This window comes from Pterocles gutturalis, unplaced genomic scaffold, assembly GCF_000699245.1.
Source record: "Pterocles gutturalis isolate BGI_N339 unplaced genomic scaffold, ASM69924v1 scaffold12372, whole genome shotgun sequence".
NCBI classification, from domain to species: Eukaryota; Metazoa; Chordata; class Aves; order Pterocliformes; family Pteroclidae; genus Pterocles; species Pterocles gutturalis.
In genome coordinates, this window is record NW_010108433.1 from 1 (window position 1) to 19,655 (window position 19,655).

The 19,655-nt window shown below is 37.1% G+C and overlaps 1 protein-coding gene across 1 annotated transcript in view; it reads right to left on the reverse strand.

Moving 5' to 3' along the window:
* Window positions 1-505: 505 nt before the first annotated feature.
* The window catches only part of LOC104461162 (nebulette-like), a gene marked incomplete at its 3' end in the record, with an annotated part of 49,170 nt that continues 30,020 nt past the window's right edge, over window positions 506-19,655 (reverse strand). The window contains 11 exon segments of the mRNA XM_010072643.1: window positions 506-598; window positions 3,719-3,823; window positions 4,325-4,435; window positions 4,666-4,776; window positions 5,442-5,552; window positions 7,820-7,930; window positions 10,081-10,191; window positions 11,168-11,275; window positions 12,331-12,429; window positions 13,979-14,083; window positions 17,452-17,559. Of these exon segments, the coding sequence (XP_010070945.1) occupies window positions 506-598; window positions 3,719-3,823; window positions 4,325-4,435; window positions 4,666-4,776; window positions 5,442-5,552; window positions 7,820-7,930; window positions 10,081-10,191; window positions 11,168-11,275; window positions 12,331-12,429; window positions 13,979-14,083; window positions 17,452-17,559 (1,173 nt within the window).

Below are 19,655 nucleotides of genomic sequence, written 5' to 3' on the forward strand. Positions count from 1 at the left end.
ATTTATTATTATTATTATTATTATAATGTTGTTCTTCTTGAAATACAAACTGTACCAACACCTATGTAATACATACAGACTCTACAGGAACTTTATAAATTTTCTTTTTTGTGAAGTGATATTTTTCTAAACTGCAAATTACAACTGCTGTTCAGTCTGTCATATCAGAAAATACATTCCATGTTTCTCACTCTTGAAAGACAAAACTCTTTCCTCAAACAATTAGTTCAAAGTTTTTCCTATTTTTCATGATGTTTCAATTTGAAGCTCTACCTCTGATCACAGAAGAACTACACCAGAGGGGAGCTCTAACTCTATATCCAAATATATAGACAATATAACAATATATCCAAACGGAGCTCTATATCTATATCCAAAATCCGGTGGAGCAGTATTTGAGTGAGATGTGTGATATGGAAACATAGAATTTTTAGTAAACAAAATGGAAAAAGAAATCTGACCACCATTTGCTCACATAAGAATAATTAATGTTAGTAACACTTACCGAACTAATATTATGCTGATTTTTCTTTACTCTTTCAATCTCAGGAGTCTCTTTTACAGCTGTGCCAGCTCCTACTTCCTTCTTATAAAACACCTTAATTTCCCCAAAAGAAAAAGTAATTATGAGACTGTTAGCAATGCAAGTACAAGTTCCCATAAATGGGCTCGGCAATTTTCCAAGTTCCAAATTAGTCTGACTATAAATCTTGCTATGAAAGCTAATACTTTAATTTTTCATAAATCAGACCAATTACCAATAACTATAATAAGATTCTGTTTGTTTTCAACTGTAACCCAGATAATCTATTATCATCCTTCAGACTGACCTCAAACATTTGTAAGTATTTGTAATGATGGTTTTAACTTTGTAAATAATATTTAGATCATAATCTATAAACTTTTACAAATGCAACTTTGTGCTTGAGTAATCTCACTCATTTCAATGTAATTGAACGTGTATATACATGCAAGATTTGAATTGGGTTTTTAATCTTCAGATCTTAAAATACTCTGAGAAGTGAACAGATATTATTACTTCTAATTTAACAAACTGGAAAATTGACATATTCATGACAAAATAACCAGAACAGCCAGAGCTACAATCCAAGTCACGTACTTTTTTTATTTCTGGGTTCCAGCCAGAAAGCTGAGGACTGCATCTAAAAACAAAGCTCACTTCTGAAAAGATACACATGCCGTCTATAATTCTCCTCTTTATTTCAATTGTTTCGGTAAAGGATAAAACAACAAAGCACATCAGTAGAATCAATCATTCAAAGTTACTGAAAGAGACAGTAAATAAGTGCTCCACAAATTCCAAATGTGGCTATAATTTAAACAACCATGGAGCACAAGTTCACCCTGCAAAACTCCCAAAGAAGTTTTATTTTAATTTCAGTATTTGGTGTCACAACTGTTGCCATTTCAGTAAGTATTTCCAGGCTGGTAGAGTAAAAACAAGTCTGATCCTGGAGTTCATAAAATAAATCTTTAACATTTAGTATTTCTGCCCGTCTTAAACCAAGATTTATTTAGCATTATTTTTTCCTATCAAGATAAGTTAAACAATAAACAATAATTCTGGATGCATTTCTCCTACTCTCTTTAAGTCCTCTGTAACCTAGGGTGACCAGTACTGTCAAATATTCTAGAGGAGAGTGAATTATTGATGTCCACCACTCATTTTCTAAATAATCAGAAAATGTTTAGCAACTTAGAATTTTGTTTTACCATGTGAGAACAGAGGCAATTTATGAGTAAGAACTTGAAAATTCTTCTGCACAAACATGTCAGTAAAAGGTAGAAAGATTTACACAGTGGACTGAACTAAAATATACTTTTCTTCTCTACCAAGGAGGGAGTGGTAAAAAATGTTGGAGCTGTGAATTTTTCTATGAAAGAGATGGCTATGCAGTAAATATTCTATTGTAAATCATCTGCCAAATGAGCAAGTGAGATAAAAGCAGCACTGATCTTATCTGCAGAGCTAGCCATGGTTTTTGTCCCTTAAGGTAGGAAAATACTAGAGATGAAATCCAAAAATTGGAAGCCTATTAGGGGTCATTAATTTTTTTTATATTGCGGCTGCCCCCAGCTATATTTTAACTTAGTAAAAAGTAACTTACCTTTTTAATCTAAATTGCACTGAATGCTGAATGTAGAGAAAGAAAAATACGATAATTCAATCACAGCTATAAGCTGCTTTCCTACATTTGGAGGATCCAGTTCAGAAACAGAAAAGCACCTCAAAGACAAAATATTTTTATTTCGCATTATCTAGTAGGCTAACAAAGAGGATATCTGTCAGCCTTGGCACTGAAAGCTCAGAGTGGCCTATAGGGCTGCAAGGGGTTCAGATCTGTCAGAGGCTTGTTAAGGCTTAATTAAGTAGAGGAAGGTTATTACGTGCCTGGTATCTAACCATTAGAGGGTCCGACCCACTGACCTATTTGAGGACTTCATCAAAAGCTATCAAAGACTAGAGCACAGAGAAAAGCAGATCAGCAGAGGCCAGCTTGGATCCCCCTCTGTCACACAGAGTTTCAGCGTAGCATGTTAGGATGACACTGGCATGAGATACAGTGCTGATCACTGTCACACCGTGCAGCAGAGCACCATTCAAAACCAAAAGATTACAAGTAATAAAATTGGGGCCAGTGGGCCTGTCAACACCTCCTATGAGAAAGATGGAGCTTTCAGCTGCCCTCATCTGAAAGAAGAAAAGGAGCAGGTAATGGCTGGAAGATGGTACAGGAGAGACCACTGCCTAGAGCAGCCTCAGGGACTTTTCTTCTCCCCTCTCCCTGCAGGCTCTCACTCCCCCAATGAAGCCTCAGTGACACGGGATAGCAGCAGGTAAACACCTCTGAGGAAAACTAATTGACTTTGTACCCACGTGGAGCTGGAGAAGGTGAGAAAATCTCTAAGAAAGAACCACATTTGTCAGATAATACTAAAATATTAAGTAACTTATACTCCTTTCTCTCAAATCATTTGCTCTATTAGTATTACTTAGTCTGCCATAAAACCAGACACTAACTGGACAGTCTTTGGTTCCAGAGGCTATACTTACTCCCCCTCTTCTCTCCTGTTATATTACAAGCAAAGCTAGAATTACAAACAGCAGAATTAATGGGCCCAAAAAGGAAATGGAACTGAATGCATCACAAGCTGGGCAATTTTAGAAATCTAAGCTCAAAATTTATATTTAGTGATAAACTGAGACTTAAATCTATCATAAAATTAAATAATATATCCAGTATAACATAAAATCATTAGCCCTATATATTTATGAAACCTGTGCTGTTCCAATTTTATACCCGAATCTTGATGTTCTGTACATATGATCGGAAACAGATGAAAAACCTGATCCTACACAGTAACAAGCCTTAGATTTTTCTGTCCTTTTAAATAAAGTACTTCCTGGGGCTTAATGGAAAAAGGAAAAAAAAAATCTTCATTTAAAAATAACTGTGCTTTGGCAAGGTGGTATAAGTGGCTTAGCAATTCCAAGTAACAATGTCACACCTAGAAAAGCCGGGTATTTTTTAACTGAAAGAAATGAGTGATACAGCTTTTGCTACGAAAATTATGCAAATGATTCACAGGACACTTACTCATAAGTTCTCTATTTCATGCTGTGGCACAAGAGAGCCCATTTAAACTGAAAAATATCTGTAAAGTTGCAAGCAAAGAGAGAAGCACTATTACTCACTGAACTGATGTTTTTCTGAGTACTCTTTATCCTCTCCATCTCTGGAGTGTCTGGGACAGCAGAATAGTTACAGAGCATCTTCTCTGCTTCACCTTTGTACATTTTCTGAAAAAAATACTTTTAAATGTCTATTTCCTGCTTTCTTGGGCTCAGAATATCCAAACTGTAACAAAAGAGGCTTATTACTGATGAGCCTCAACATCCTTGTACGGTATTTATTTCTACTTCTCTCCTCCATGATACTGGTATCACTGTCTGTGTGGAACATCTGATACCGTGTCCCACACTGAAAATATATAATATATACAAAATGTATTCTCATGTGCATTATATATTTTCCCTTCACTGACAGGATATGTATATATCTTTCTCGTTAGGTAATGTAAAAAGACCTGCAAGTAGATATAAACAGTAAAATTCAATTTACATGGCATGACACACCTAAATACAAATAAGAATCAGGAAGTAAGATCTTTTGCTACATGCAAATTAATTTAATGAGTACGAGAGCCTCTACAGAGCTGGAGAAGAAGTATTTTGAGCAACATATGTCACGCACTCATTGTTACACAGAACTAAAACATTCAGCCTTTGAATTCTATCTACCTGGCTTGCTATTTCTGAAGCCCTTTTGACACGTTGTATTTCAGGAGTATATGGGCCAACTTGCATCCCTTTTCCTATAATTTCAGTCTCCAAATCCTTTTTGTATTCTTTCTGAAGGAAAAACAAAGAAAAAAAAACCATACTAATTTTACAGTTATTTGTACATGCTTTCTTCAAAGCTATTCTGACCTCACTGGTCAGAAATTCTTCAATTTCTTTAATTTTTTTATTGTGCACTGCTTGTTCCTTTTAGCCTAAGTATATACAAGAAGATTTTATGGTTTTAACATCTCATTGTATTTTATTTCCAAATAGTCTTAAGAGATTCGTTCTGTACTCACCTGGCTTACAATTTCAGAAGCTTTTTTGGCTCGTTGTATATCAGGGGTATCCATACCCACTCCCATTCCCTTCCCTTTAATTTCATTCTCCAAGTCTTTCTTGTATTCTTTCTGAAAAGAATAGCATTGGAAACACTCACACCTGACAGTCAAATTCTTAAATTGTTCCTACTTTAATCTGCAATTCCACTGAATAGCAGTCTTAAAACACCAAATAAGCTTTGATTCAACAGCCTTAACCTTTTAGGATCTATCTATGAGACAACTATGCCACAGCTGTTGATCAGTTAAAAAATTATTTTAACAGCCTGCTTACTTCAAATCTGATGTAGCCTTTCGCATCTACCTGTCTTCGCAGCTTTGGCAGCCGCAATCACAGACACATGTCACGAGACTTTCTCCCTCAGTGGTGCTTTGCAAGACTGGGGTCATAAGGCTTTAAAATCTCTCTGTTTATTATTTGGCTCTAACTAAACGAGCAGCTATTTAGGCCAAAAAGCAGTAGGGCCTTCATCTACTGAATACAGCCCAGGCCAGGTGTGCTTCATGAGGAACAAGCTCCACCTTCAAAAGATGACAGAAAGGTCAAAGTTCTGGGAAGACTTAACTTTCCCCCATATGCCAATTATGCAACTTTCAGACTCTGCAGCTCAACGGATTGGGTATTTGGTGAAATCTGTGGTATTGCTACTGCCCAGACTGGTCACCACCTGGAATTCTCAATGACAATAATTTGTTGCATTCTGTCAAACGGAAAGCTTGCACCAGGTACTGACCATGCTTGCAATTTCAGAAGCCTTCTTGGCTCGTCTTATCTCAGGAGTATCTGGACCAACTTGCATGCCCTTCCCTTTAATTTCAGTTTCCAGGTCTTTCTTGTATTGTTTCTGTGAAGATAAAACTTCATACATTATATTCACAATAGCCAGAGAGTTACAGGTAGACTTTTGCAAAAGAGATCCAATTTAAGATTTAGAGCCCATCAAAAATCTCAAGTTAGAAGTCACAACTCTCAAGAGTCTTGGCAAGCTTTTGTCAGGAAAACACATAGCAAACTAAAGAAGGAAAACTTGAAGAGATATACACTGAATGTACAAAACTCTATCACTGAACTTTTAATTTGGCAGAGGATGTGAGGAAATCAGTCCATACAGCTGCTACAATTATCCTCTAAAGCAAAGGTGAAGTTTAGTTCCGCAGAACATAGTGTAGTAAGCTGGTGCTTGGTGCCAGCCTAACTGAAATATATTTTACTTTTAAGAATATATTTTATTTATTAAAAGACTACATGTTAGAAATTTAATACCATATGGAATTGTTTCCAGTGAGCTTTCAGAGCAGGAAGTTGTAATTTATTCATTTAATAGGTCTTTCCTGAACCACAGCCATTGGGCAAGTGTCAGTACTCATCCATGATTGCTGCTTTTTCCTCACAACATACATTATAAATAACCATTAACCAGGAAACAACACGGACATTTTATCTTCAGCTTATCCAAGCAAGGACATATTTCTTGTTCATCAGCAAATGTTATTAAAATATAATACTGAAATATTGTGTACAATACTTTTTTTTTTTTTAATAAAAAATTAAACGATTCTCAGGTGGTGCTATTTCTCCTACTATAGCAGTAATCACTCTTTTTCTGTTCTAGTTTCTCTCTGCCTGTGGAAAACAGGTATTTTTTTCAAAATAAATACACATAATGAAAAAATTTCTTTTTACTTTTCTTGTTTGTTAATTATTTTTTAGGTTGTCCATTAGTTAGAAAGAAGAAGGAAAATAGCCTTCTATTCAATGCAATGACCTGATCACTTACAAGAACAAAAAGACTTTCAGTCTTCCATCTCTGTCTGACTGATCTGAAAATAAACATGATAAAACAACTCTCTACTTTGCAAAACACAGTTTTTTGCAAAAAGTCTAAGTTAACCTGTGAGAAGATATCATCCCTCGCTTCCTCTCTGCTAAAGATGGAATGGCAGATGTTTCCTCCCAGCTTCATATTGTGTAAAACACCAAGGAAAAAGATAAACCTGTGAGTTACAGCTATATATTCCTGTACTTCTTCACAGTGATCAGATTGGCCCTGTGTGTGGCATTCCCTATGGTTCTTATGGCTATGTATGTGTGCAAATACACATACATATACACACACATGCATATTAAATGAGTATAAAATATATAAATACATAAAATAAATATATATATTACTCTGAAAGAATGACTCCCCAAAGGCATGAAGTGCAGCACAAGCTTTGCCTTCCCCTCCCTATGCCCTCCAGCCCCACTGCTGCTTTCCAGGCAGCCTGTGCAAGCTCATCTGCAGGATCTGCAGCCGTACCAGCTTTGGAGCTTGCAGCTCTGCTGAGCACGCAGGCTTGCCAAGCACATAGGCTTCCCGAGCACATGAGTTCCTCAGGGTGGTCTTCAAGAGACAGCACACAGATCAAGGAGTCTCCCACTTCCATCCCCAGCCCTTCACAACAGAGTAGATTGCACCCTTATGTGCTTCCACATAACCTCCAGAGCAACTTAGACCAACACAGTTAACATCAAAGTTCACTTCCAAGAATGTACTCTGGAAGGAATCTCCACCTGTCTTATTTGCATTGGATGAACCACAAGCTCAAGAAAATCCATTTCTTCAGGAGTAACTCTACTTTTCGAAAAAGGTTTTCACAAGTAGAATAGTTTGTTTGGAGAAAAGATCTTCCGAAGATTCCTGGCAGTCATTATGAATATTTACTTTCAGTAGCAGGTATGTGATGCCAAAAAACTCAAAATTATTTCATTGACTTTTCTTTACAAGTCCATTAACAGTCAACTCTTTTTCCATTACAATATTAATTATACTAGCTGAACAAATAAATAGATGGAAAAATGAACCTAGTTTTAAATCCTGTATCTACTGACCCCACTAACAATTTCAATTGACCTTCTAATTGCCTGAAAATCTGAAATATCTGTCATAAGTTGGTTTTTTTTTCCAGAGCTTTTCTATAATCTTAAAGTAAAACAGAAATAGCCTTAGTTTCAATACTTATGTATTTCATTGTAGATTATGTAAAAAAATTCTGAATCTTTTCAGTCGAGTATAACATAAAGAGTGAATTTTCTGTAACATCAGTAACCTTGACTAGCACAACATACCTCATTTAGTATCTGAGCTGCATTTTTCACTCTAATCAAATCTGGTGTGTCTTCAAACACTGTCATTCCTTTTCCTTTCATGCCTTCTTCCAAATCTTTTCTATACTCTTTCTGAGGATTAAAAACAACAAAAATTTCTCCACTTAATATTGTGTGCAAGATCTTGAAAAGAAATGCCACTTATTAAATGTCTGAAGGGTCTCTTTGAAATGTCTATGAAATATGAATTAGCTGAAGTACAGGTTTCAGAGTTAAAATAGAATTTAAAATTATGAAACCGAAAGGTACAATGTTGAAAAATGAAAAGGTTTTAATGTAGCCATGTATTTTCCTGTTATGCTCTTGAAAAACAGTCCTCACCTACACAGTGCTAGCATGCTGTTAGGGGCCTCAGCTGCCTCTCTACAGATATTTTAACTGCAGTAGCATTTGCTTTACAGACCAATACATGCTGTACTGCAGTTTTTACCTCTGTTCCACTATGGCATCATGATCAGGATGGATGCCTTGAACTAAAATGTGTTAAAATGACTGCTTGATAAATTACAATGTGGAAGCAATATTCATACCATATCACTTCTGTGCCCCTCAGACACTGCACTGATACGATCTATCAACATTCAGAAACTGCAGACTCCAGAGTACACAAATGTTCAGTATAGAACTAAAAGCACACTAGAACCTGCCCAGGGATATTTGGCTCTTTTTCCCAGTTCCTAGAGAGCTGAGCTAAATCTACTGAAGATCTTTAAGTTTTAACAGATTTTTAATTGCTCTTCCCATCTCCAGGTTTGGGTTAGGCTTCTTAAAGTAAAGAAACTAGAAAAAAAAATTAAGAAAATATTTTTCAGAAGACATGAATTAATACTCCTAATCACACATTAAATTTCATAAGCAGCAGTGAGTACCTTTGTCTCTCTATATGCTCTCTATTTAAACAAAAGGAAACTAGATATTTTTAAAGAAGCTTCTCTTTATCAGAAGTGTGTCCTACAACAAGCATGAAACTACTTCTATTAATTTAGAATTATTAAATTCAGCTACTGCTTCTGAGGGAGTTGTGAACACAGTTCCAGAATAAAAAAAAGTTCTTATCTTTACAAAATGTGAAATATTTGCAGAGTCCTCTACAGTAGGAAGGCAACAGAATAAGCTGGAACACACCTGACACTTTTTAAAAAAGTAATCAAACAAATAATTCATTTTTAATAACTCCAGATTCTCCTGGAGTTATTAAATCTAGCATCCTCAATTTGTTCATCTGGGCCACAGCAAAACCATTAATTTTTAATACAATAAAGGTTAACAAGGTATTGTTGGGTCCCAAATTCAGATGGAGGATATCTAGCAGCTCTGATTTGCTTCTAAATTTGTTCAAATAGTATCTATAGAACCAACTAATACTCAAGACCTAACATGAAAACAGTTTTTAATAACACTATACAAAGACTCAAGACAGAAGGATTCTCAGTTATGGGAAAAAAGTTATCTAACTTACAATGCCACAAACAACTGAAGAACATTAGACAAATCTTAAAGAAACAGTGGGCATACAGAAAACCTGCACCTTCTAACAAAATTTGCTTAAAGCAGATTATGTAATATCACAGCTGTATCATGGAATTTTGGTCATCTTTATTTCCATCCATAATATGTATGATAGATAATTATTTCAATTAAATCAGTTACAAGTGACTACACACAGCTCGAGGCATCCGTATAACCACAACAGACTAAACCCGAAATAATTACTCAAAAGGAAAAGCTGCCATCTGGACACCAACAGAAATCCCCCTTTCCACCCCTTCATCTGTCTGGAAAGAAAATTCCAGGCCCTCTCCAAAACCCTTTCAAACAGATGTATTTTGCAGCATGCCTGGAAGGTCACCAAATCTGGGCTCTTTGAGACCAGGGGAGGAACAAATGCCAAAACTGAGGCCCTCAGAGGGAATGTCCTGCCAACGGTCCATTTTCTATGGAGTCATCTGATTTGTTCATTTCACCCTGGTTTTCTGGTTCAGGTGTGCTGAACTTTGTCACTTCCTTATGTTCGTAAGGAAACTTCAAAAAGTACCAATTCTTACTACACGACTATTCAGAATATAGAATGACACACTGCAATTTCTACTCATGAAGTCACCTTTGTATTCAGCTACAAAGTTAACTGTAAGTTGCTCAGCACTCAGTAGCTAGTAGTGATGCTGCTTATTGTTCATTTGCAACTCCACAACAAAAAAAGAAATAAAAAAAAAAAATTCAACCTCTTTCAGAAGATTAGTGACTTGCTTTATATGCAAGAACTCTGGAGTCTTGTCCAAATCCATTGACGGTCTTCCCTTGATTCCTTCTTCAAAATCTTTGCAATACATTTTCTATTGAAGCAAAACCAACAATTAATGGTACATGCATGTGCATTTCCAAGCATATTTCAGCAAGCACACTGTAAATAGACATAGAAATGAGCCTTGCCATAAATTAGTTATCACATTAATAAGTAACTTTATTACTCATTTCATTACCTAGATTATCTATACAAGACATACACAATTTAGCAAAAATACCTATTATGATATTTCCAAAGAGAATGTTTAACCTGATCTACGAAAGAAACAGTTTGCTTGGTAGATAAAGAGAAGACAAATGGCACACAAGGTAATGTTTTAAATACATAAAATACATTTCTACCAAGAGGATGAAATCATCTGTTTTCCATGACACACAGCAAAAATAATAGAATCAAACTGCAGCAAGGAAGATGCAGGGAAATACACTCTCTCTGGATGGATGGTAAAGCACTGGACTAGGTTGCTTGTGAGGTCATGAAACCTCCACCATTGAGGTTTTTAATAAAAAGTTAGGAAAATATGACCTGACATAGGATAGCCAGGGCTGTTCTGAAGCTTGAGAACAGTCCTTCCCCCTTCCTGAGCTCCCCAGGCAGAACTGGCAGGAGAACATTCCAGTTAAGGCACAGGGCCAGAGTGGGTTCTGCAGCTTCACTCACTCCCACCTGAGAACCGTCCCTCCTTAAAGATAGAATTAAAGGCAAAGGGTAAAAAAAATAATCTCTGATCTAGACGACTTCTTGAGCTTTTTCTCAACTAAATGATGATACATACAATCTCCCTCTAGTGTTAGCACCAATAGCCTTTTGAGAAAAAACAAATTTGAAGGAAAAACTGAGCTACAGAATAGCAAAGAGAACTACTCAGTACTAATTCTACCACATCCTCAATTTATAAAACCTTTACAATCTAATTCATCCATTTTTTTAACCTGAGTACAAGACGTTTGATAGTTTTGCTGTTGACCTAAATTTTGCTGCTTCAAGCACACATTTTTACTAACCTCACTTTGCATCTTTTGAGCCTCCTTTGAAACTTGATACATTGGTGTATCCACAAACTCCAGCATTGATCTGCCTTTAGATTTTTCATAACTCTCTTTGTACTTGACCTAGGAAAATTTAAAAAAAAGGCTGTTAACAGCTGAGAAAATGTGAGATCTGACTGCCTGACATGGTGACAGACAGATCCTGTCTTAGCCATACTCCTCAGAGGTTTTGACTTGGAAGACTTCTCCCAAATGTAACCTGTTGGAGAAACAGGGCAGCCAGACAAGGAATTTTTTTCTGCAGTCTTTTATTCCTTCACTTCAAAATGTCAGAACTAAAAATGGTGAACTTTGAAGACAGCAGGAGTGAAGAGCATCACAATCCTTAAACTAATTGCATGATTTTGGCTGAATGACCTGTGTCAGAACAGCTGGCAGCTTTTCAATAGGATCCCCTGTCATGTTTCCATTAAACAACACATTTACTGTAACAACAACAAAATCTGTTTCACAGGCAGGCCCCACAGGTCTCTCTTTCAGGCTCAGGAGCACCATTCTGAAATGCACTTTTGTTTGTACCTGTGGGAGGGAAGAGGAAAGGAAAACTACTGTCTCAGTGAGGTCCAGTCTTGCCAACATTCCCCTCACAGCAACCAAAGACCACAACCTTAGAGCTAGCACCAAAATCACATTGAAGGACACAGGGTTAAGACACCAACATATAACTTCATGCAAACTCACAAAGCAAATACACTTTGTTTGGAAACCTGGAGAAGCCTTCTGAACTCATTCATTCACATGCTTTTGATTAAGATGGGCAAGCACATTACTTAATCAATCAGTGTCGCGTATGATGGAATATTCTACACAAGCCATACAGGAAAGCAAATAGCTACATATCAAAATATGATATTCAGCATAAGTAATGTCAATTTATTTGTCTCTTCAAAAATAGCGATGTCTGAATTTGAGAAAAGTGTTAAGAATCCCTTTCCCTGCCAGGCTTCTGCACTAGGTTCACGTCCTGCAAAAACACTCTCCTCTTTGCTCATGGGGTGCTTCCGACTGAATATGCACTGTACATCACCATAATATTTAATGCAGTTTTGTGCCTAATTTAATCACTGTTAGAATGCTGCATTTTTCTCTTCACAAGATGTATTTATAATTGCGTATACCTAGCTTTCAAGCACTGCATTTTCTTTGTGATGGATTTGTTCAGCTGTCTCTGGGGTGAAATCATAGAAGCCCTTGCTTTGCTTAAATGATCTCTTATACTCAGTAATACTGAAACAGAAAATATCCAAGAATGTTTTCACAAACAAAATCCAGAAGGTTTTGCAATTTAAATACCATTTAAAATAACTATGGGAGAAACAGCATAAAAGAAACTATATTTTAGGCCTCCCAACTAAGGAATTCTACTGCTAAATTTGAATTTTAAATACTGGGATGAAATTTTTTAAAAAAAGGATATGATAAAAAATGATCTTCGTTAGTTCCTAGAGAAAGTGCTTGTCCTGCTCATCCAAAAGTCAACTATTTATGTTCACTAGAATAAAACATTATTTACATTTGATGTGCAAAGGAACACATACAATGGTCTGGGTTTGCCTCCTAGTGGAAATAAATATCACACAACAACATCAGTCCTGTCATAGAAACAAACAAAATTATCTCGATGTACATATACTGACCTCATACTTTTACTACACTCCTCAACTTTTGGGACAAAATTTAAAAAAACCAAAATTCTATAAAATCAAATTAAGTAAATCACATAACCTTTTGCTACATAAAAATACAGGTACCAGATTAAGTCTCTTAAGTCTTATTTATTCACCATGTTCCATAAAATGAAACACATCTAAGTTTCTTTTTTTTTTAGTTTATAGTTCATTAGCATCTCAAAGTCTCTACAATTGGAACAGATTTAAAATGTGCAAAACAATAAACTAGCTGTTGTACATATATTGAAGTTTTATGTCTCCACAGTTCATGCCAAAGGGAATTACATGTATACCATATGAGGGGAAAGTTCCACCTTGTGAACTCTTCTTCATCAAAATAATGAAAATGGGATGAGTTCAACCTGTCAAAATCAGTTTATTTGTGTCCAAACATGCCCACCAAGCTTTCCTCTTAACTGTTGAAATTTATTCCCATGGAAGCCAACCTGTACAACAGCTTTGCACCGGTATTATAGTATATGTGTTTCATGAAGTTGCACGTACTTCTGCACTCTAGGTCAATCAGCAAACCAATTCAATCGCCCATATTAGTTTACGAGTTTAATTAACCATACAGGTTACAATGTATAACGCTGGGGCAGGTTATGTTATGCAAAAGATCAATAGAAGCACAAAGTTCAAGGGAGAAAGGCATACTATAGGGAAAAAGCAAAACCGGGCAACTAGCAACAAGCTCTGTGTTTCAGAGGGAAAAAAACAGACCATGCAGTCAGTCTTTGGAAATCGGGTAACGGCACAGTCAAGAAGAGTGTTTCACACAGTGGAAGAAAGACTTTAAGATTTGGTGCTGTGGAGAGGCAGGGAAAACTCTTAGAAAGTCCTCAAGAAGCATGGAGAAAGGCAGGAGATGTGCAATTCTTACCCAGTATATTAGTTTTTCTAGTAACTGAAGTATCTCTCCCTAAAAACCCTTTTCCTTCACTATATGCCCTAACTACAATGGTTACAACACAACAGCCTATTACATATGAGACCATGAAGCAAGTACCAAAAATTTATGTATTCTACAGTGACTATATATACTACATTCCTTACAACACATATTTTTCACATCATTCTTAAAAAGGCAACTTACCTCACTATGTGTTTTGCTGATATTTAAAGCATGGTTTAAATATAGCAGGTTTGGTAGATCAGAGGCTGGATCATGTAGGCTTTCCAAATCTTTCTTGTAATTCACCTGGAAAGATAATTCAGGTTATGTAAAATAAAGATGAACAAAATAATTCACAGCTTCATATTACACTGTGTGGGAAAACGACTGGGGGGAAATTAGTTTCTGTAAACCAATGTTTAAAATCTGCAGGGTAAGGTAAAACACAGTTACTACTTTCTGGAACAAAGGCGTGGCTGGCATGCAAAGAACCCACTCTGCAGTGGCTGCCCCAGCAACACATCCTGCTATGTTGGCACATGCTTAAGAACAGAAGCCAGGGTTGGAGTGGAACGAAGGTTCCGTGGCCATGCCCCACTGCACTTCTTGCAGGAGATGGGGACACGATGGTACTACGAGCCAGTAAGCCACATAGCAAGCTGTCCAATAAGAAAGATGCCATTACTGTGCCAGCAACTGTGGCAAAATCGTTCTCCTGAGATGAACCTTGTTCATTATAATGTCATTACAATACCAAAACACACCTCCGTCCCAAAGCAACCCACGTCTGAGGCACAACCACTCCTCACTGAGCACGCGCTCTCTATTTTATTGACTATACCTTTAAGAGTGAAGCGAGAGAATTTTACACCAGTCAGTAATAAAGGTATTTATGACTAAAGTCACTGAAGCTCCACCTAAATACAAAGAAACAGTATAGAAATAGATTGATGAGGGGAGAAAGTTAGGGAAGACTCCATCACAACTTTTGGTATCAGCCAACAGGTTGAATCTGTCTTCTCCCCTATAAGGGATGCCTATTGGGTAAGAACCTCTTTTTATGCACATTAATCTATTTACACTAGCAGTGACTAACAACTAAAGTTTGATTACATATTGTTCTTGCAGTCAGTCTACTATCAACAGCAATCTCTGAACCTTAACTGGCACAATCTATATTTTGTACAATAAGATTTGCTTTGCACAAGTTTCCAGAAACTTGAATAATTGTAATAAGGTATTTGACTCAGTGATGCTGTGTCCTGGGTTCAGCTGAGACAGAGTTAACTTTCTTCACAGTAGCTAGTAAGAGGCTGTATTTTGGATTTGTGCTAAGAAGAAAACTGGCAACAGTGATGTTTATAGTTGTTGCCAGAACAGTCTAAGGTCTTCTCAGTTTCTCTGCTGTGCCAGTGTCTGCAGGTGCCGGAGAAGCTGGGAGGGAGCACAGCCCCAGTTACTAGCCTAGGATTTGACCTTAGGTTTAGGATTGAGACCCAAAGTGGCCAATGGTATATTCCATATCATGCATGTCATGCCCAGTACATAGGTGAGAACTCTCCAGAAGCTTGGCCCTTTTTTACTCCAGACAATCTCTGCCTCCGGGTCAGCCTTCTTTCTGGGTCAGCTCTCTCCAGGTGATCCCTCTCCCAGGGCTGTCTCCCTCCCTTGGTCAACTCTCAGTCTGGGATGCTCAGGCTCTTATCTCCATTCTGGGAGTGCAGTTTCGGGACTCTCTCTGCTCAGGGATCATTAGCTGGGAATGGGCTGAGCCTTGGTCATGGGGTGGTGAGAGTATCACTGTGTATCACTCATTTGTATATTTGTATATATTACCATTATTATCATAATTGCTATTATTTCCAATATTATTGTAGCTTAGCTATTAAATTGTTCTTACCTCAACCCACGAGTCTTTTTTTCCCTTTGCCCCTTTAATTCTCTCCCCCATCCCGGGAGGGGGAAGGGTGAGGGAGTGGCTGTATGGAGTTGGCTCTCAGCCAGGGTAAACCCATCACAGGCTGTCAGTGTGGGTCCTGGAACAGGTTAACCCAATCGTCCTCTGATACAGTGGGCTGTTTGGTAGGGTGCCCATACGGGATGCCGGCAGGCTGTATGGGCATAAGGGCTTCGATTTTTTTGAGAAACTGACAGGTTGATCAAATATAAAGGATTCGAGGAAACCCCCCTTCTTAGCGTGACACAGTGTGGCCGTCCAGAAGAAAAAAAGCATAGTGCTTGCCTGAACAATCTCTGCCAACCACTAGATGGTGATCATTTACTATTATTTGGAGGAAAAGGAAAAATCAATAAAGTATTCATTCTACTGAGCAAATATTTGGAAACTACTCAAACTTTTCCTCAAAAAGGACACTTACAACAAAATCACACTTTGTATGACTTTTCAGACTAGAAAGGAATTATTTTTTTTCTTTTTTTCCCCAAAAAAACTTAAGAGTATCTTCTTCAACACTTCACTTTTACTCATTTTAAACACTGTTGATTCTTGGTCTTTTTCTCCTGATTCAGAAATAACACTAACTGTCCAAATAAAAAAATTTTATATAAAACAGTTAAAGGGAAGTCCTCTCGGCCATTTTATTTAATACAGACTGCTTTCAGCAAAGAAAAGCAATATAGTCACCTAAGGCAAAAGATAATCACTTAATGAAGTCACAGAAGATAACTTCCAATCAGCCTATGGTGGGATTTTCCATACTTCTGATAGCTGGATGCCCATCTTTACAGGAAGAAGACTAGCCACCTTGCCTATCTTAAATTACAAATCTTTTAAACAAATACCTTTAGTCACTTCCACATACTTATCATGTTCTTCACTGATTTAGGCAGACCACAAATCAACAATACTCAATTTGCATATCTCTTATAATAATAATTACTTCAATTAAGTTTTTACTAAACATTTAGGTTTTGGAAACAATTCCATATTCTGTTGGACCCTTCCCAGTGGTGTCCTCTCCTGTTCCCGTTGGGTGGTGCCTCACACTTTGGAAACACTAGACTACGGAACGAAGGGCTGGCTCTTGGCTGTCTGGGATCACGACCTCAAAGAGCTCACATTTTTAGCATTAGACACTCTGTTAAATATACAATCACAACAGCATTATCACTAGATATAGATGTCTTCTCCAATCCGGCTCCAGCAGCAAGCACCCATTGCTGAATCTAGTAACTGCTGTACTTCGCAATATGGTTCAGATGATCAACTGGCAGAAAGAACTCTAAAAGACAGATATCCAAATCTCAGCTGCTCATGCAACCTCCTTCTACAACCACTGGAGAGATGCCAGCATTTCATTCCTCTAAAGACTGGCATCTACAACAGGTCAGAAGAATTGCCCTCTAAGAGCTGTTTATTTCTTTCCCAAATACAAAGGGACTGACTGTAAGGCAATTAGCTCAGCATAAGCAGCCATACCTTTTGACACACAAAGTTAACTGAGATGAATCTCATCTAAAATGGTTACAAAAAATTCTGCAGGCCCTTGGAGAAGGGCTTTGTCAGAAGCAGAGGAAGAAATGGATAACACACTGCATAGCAGAGACTGTTGCTCAGAATAATTCGTAGGATGGAAAAAGAAATTGTACTCTAGAACAAATGATACATTTTTCAGGATGTAAATACATCTAAAATACAAAGCAAATTTACTCACATCACTTGCCAAGGTGGATGCAACCTGTGCTTGCTTGAAGGAAGCACTGTCAAGAGGATTGTATTGGTGGCTCTTCATTTCCTTATTGAACTGCTCTTTGTATTTCACCTTCCAGCAGAACAAACATATGTAATATTAACATATAGCACTTCAAGAAGGCACAGAGAATTCAGACTACAAAGGAGCCTATTAAAGGTAATTGCCTTATCCATAAATCTTTAAACAATGAAGATGTTTAAAGAAGCTCAGGTTAGCCACACCTGTGACTGTCTTGTGCTGGTTTCAAAGTAATTTTTATTAATCTGAATTTTACTGAAACAGAAAAATAATTTTAAGATTCTCATTTGCGATTACTGGTGCTGAAGGATTTATAAAAAGGAAGCAGAAACAAGACCATATGACTCACCTGAGTAATCAAATAAACCAGAACTGTTTGACTAGCAATAATAATCTACTCACTGAGAATCATTCAATTCATAATTAACATCAAATATGTGTTTTCATCAAAAAAAGCAATTGATAACATGAGCAAGTTGTAAAAATTATAAAATAAATAACTTGTAAATTTTTCAACTACTTGAAAGTGGTAAGTCAGAATCCAACTTCCCACTCAGCCACCTTCCCACCTCCAGGTCCACATGTCACTCATGCTGTGCTAGGCTGTCACCAGCACCCCCAGGTCTATTTTCAATTCCGCCAGAAATTTCCGAAGAGATCCCTTGGAATCTCTCTGTAGTACTGTGCTTTCTTGGGGACAACGCCCACCTCATTACAGTGTTAGAAGGCATAATTAAATGACTGTCTGCCACCGCTTTCACTCTCTTTTCTTCTTGTTCAAAAGAAAAAAGGGAGCAAGAAGACATATAAGAGGAAATGAGCAATACATAAATGTTGAGGCAATGGCACTAGAAGTAAATAAGTCACAAAAATTCCATAAAACACACTGAAGAACTGAATTCAGAATCTGAAAAAAATGAAATCAAACAAATAGTAAATCTCCCTCCTTTGCCCCCCTTCTTGTGTGTGATCATCAAACATCTGGAGACTTTGCACACATGCCTTGCTTCTTTCCAACAGCTGGGCATAATGGAGGAGAATAAAGTTCCGTCTGAATTATGCTGCTTTCATGAATGTTAATCAGACACCTGATATCTGAAACTATGCAACATCCATTATCATTTAACACACTCTGCACTAAATAAATACGCAGCTTTTTCCTTACTCCTTTTTTCTCTATTCCCACATGAATGTCTAATAAAGTGGTTAAACCACCTCAATCTTCAAAAATTATTTTTTTCTCAGCTTTAGTTATGGGAAAAATTTTCTTTTTCCTCTTTAGCTTTTCCTTGCCTCAAAAGGTTCTTAACATGGTTTAGCTTACACAACCACATTATGTTTAGCCACGATGCCCAATATTTCATTAATCAGGATAACAAGAAACCAAAACTAAGCCACCCAAACAGAAACTGTGTATGTTCAAGAACTACATTATGATTCCAGCACTTATGTTAATTTTTCACAGTAAGGAAATTCTAAAACATTGTCACTTTTAAAGAGAAACTTTATCTGAACACATGATGAACTTCATAATCTTTGACACCATCTCTAGAACAGAATATCTATTGCCTTCTGGTAGATTCATCTGGTTCATATTGTTTGGTATTTGCCTTGGCTTTGGATCAAGTGCAAAAGCATATATCTAAATACAAAGACATTGACTTTGTCAAAGGTAAATCCACATTCTGTACGAGCAGTGAAGGAATAAATCAGAGGACTTTTCTCTTTTAAAAGGTGTATCCAAAACTTGTCTTCTAACAAAAATCAGGCAGTGCTGGAATATGTGATTTTAAAAGCCTCTGAAACCAAGGATCAAGTCAGCATGGTGCGTTAAATTGTCTTTTACTCCCTGGGCATCAGCTCACATCTTAACAACATCGTGCACAAGAGTTTAAATATTCAACTACTGCAGGCTGTCTTCTGCCCAGTCAACAAATGGCTTCAAACTGTGCATGCGGACTGAATACACAACATGGCCCTCGGTATTTCTGTTAACTGTGGAAACGTCAGTGCCAAAGAAATCTCTCCTCACAAATGGTTTGCCATTTTCCAGCTGCAGCTGCTTCATGCCACTTTCTAAAAGATTTTTTTTAGCAATACATTTCATTGTGGAGATTCCAGTAATAAAACCCCGTTAGCATCACTTC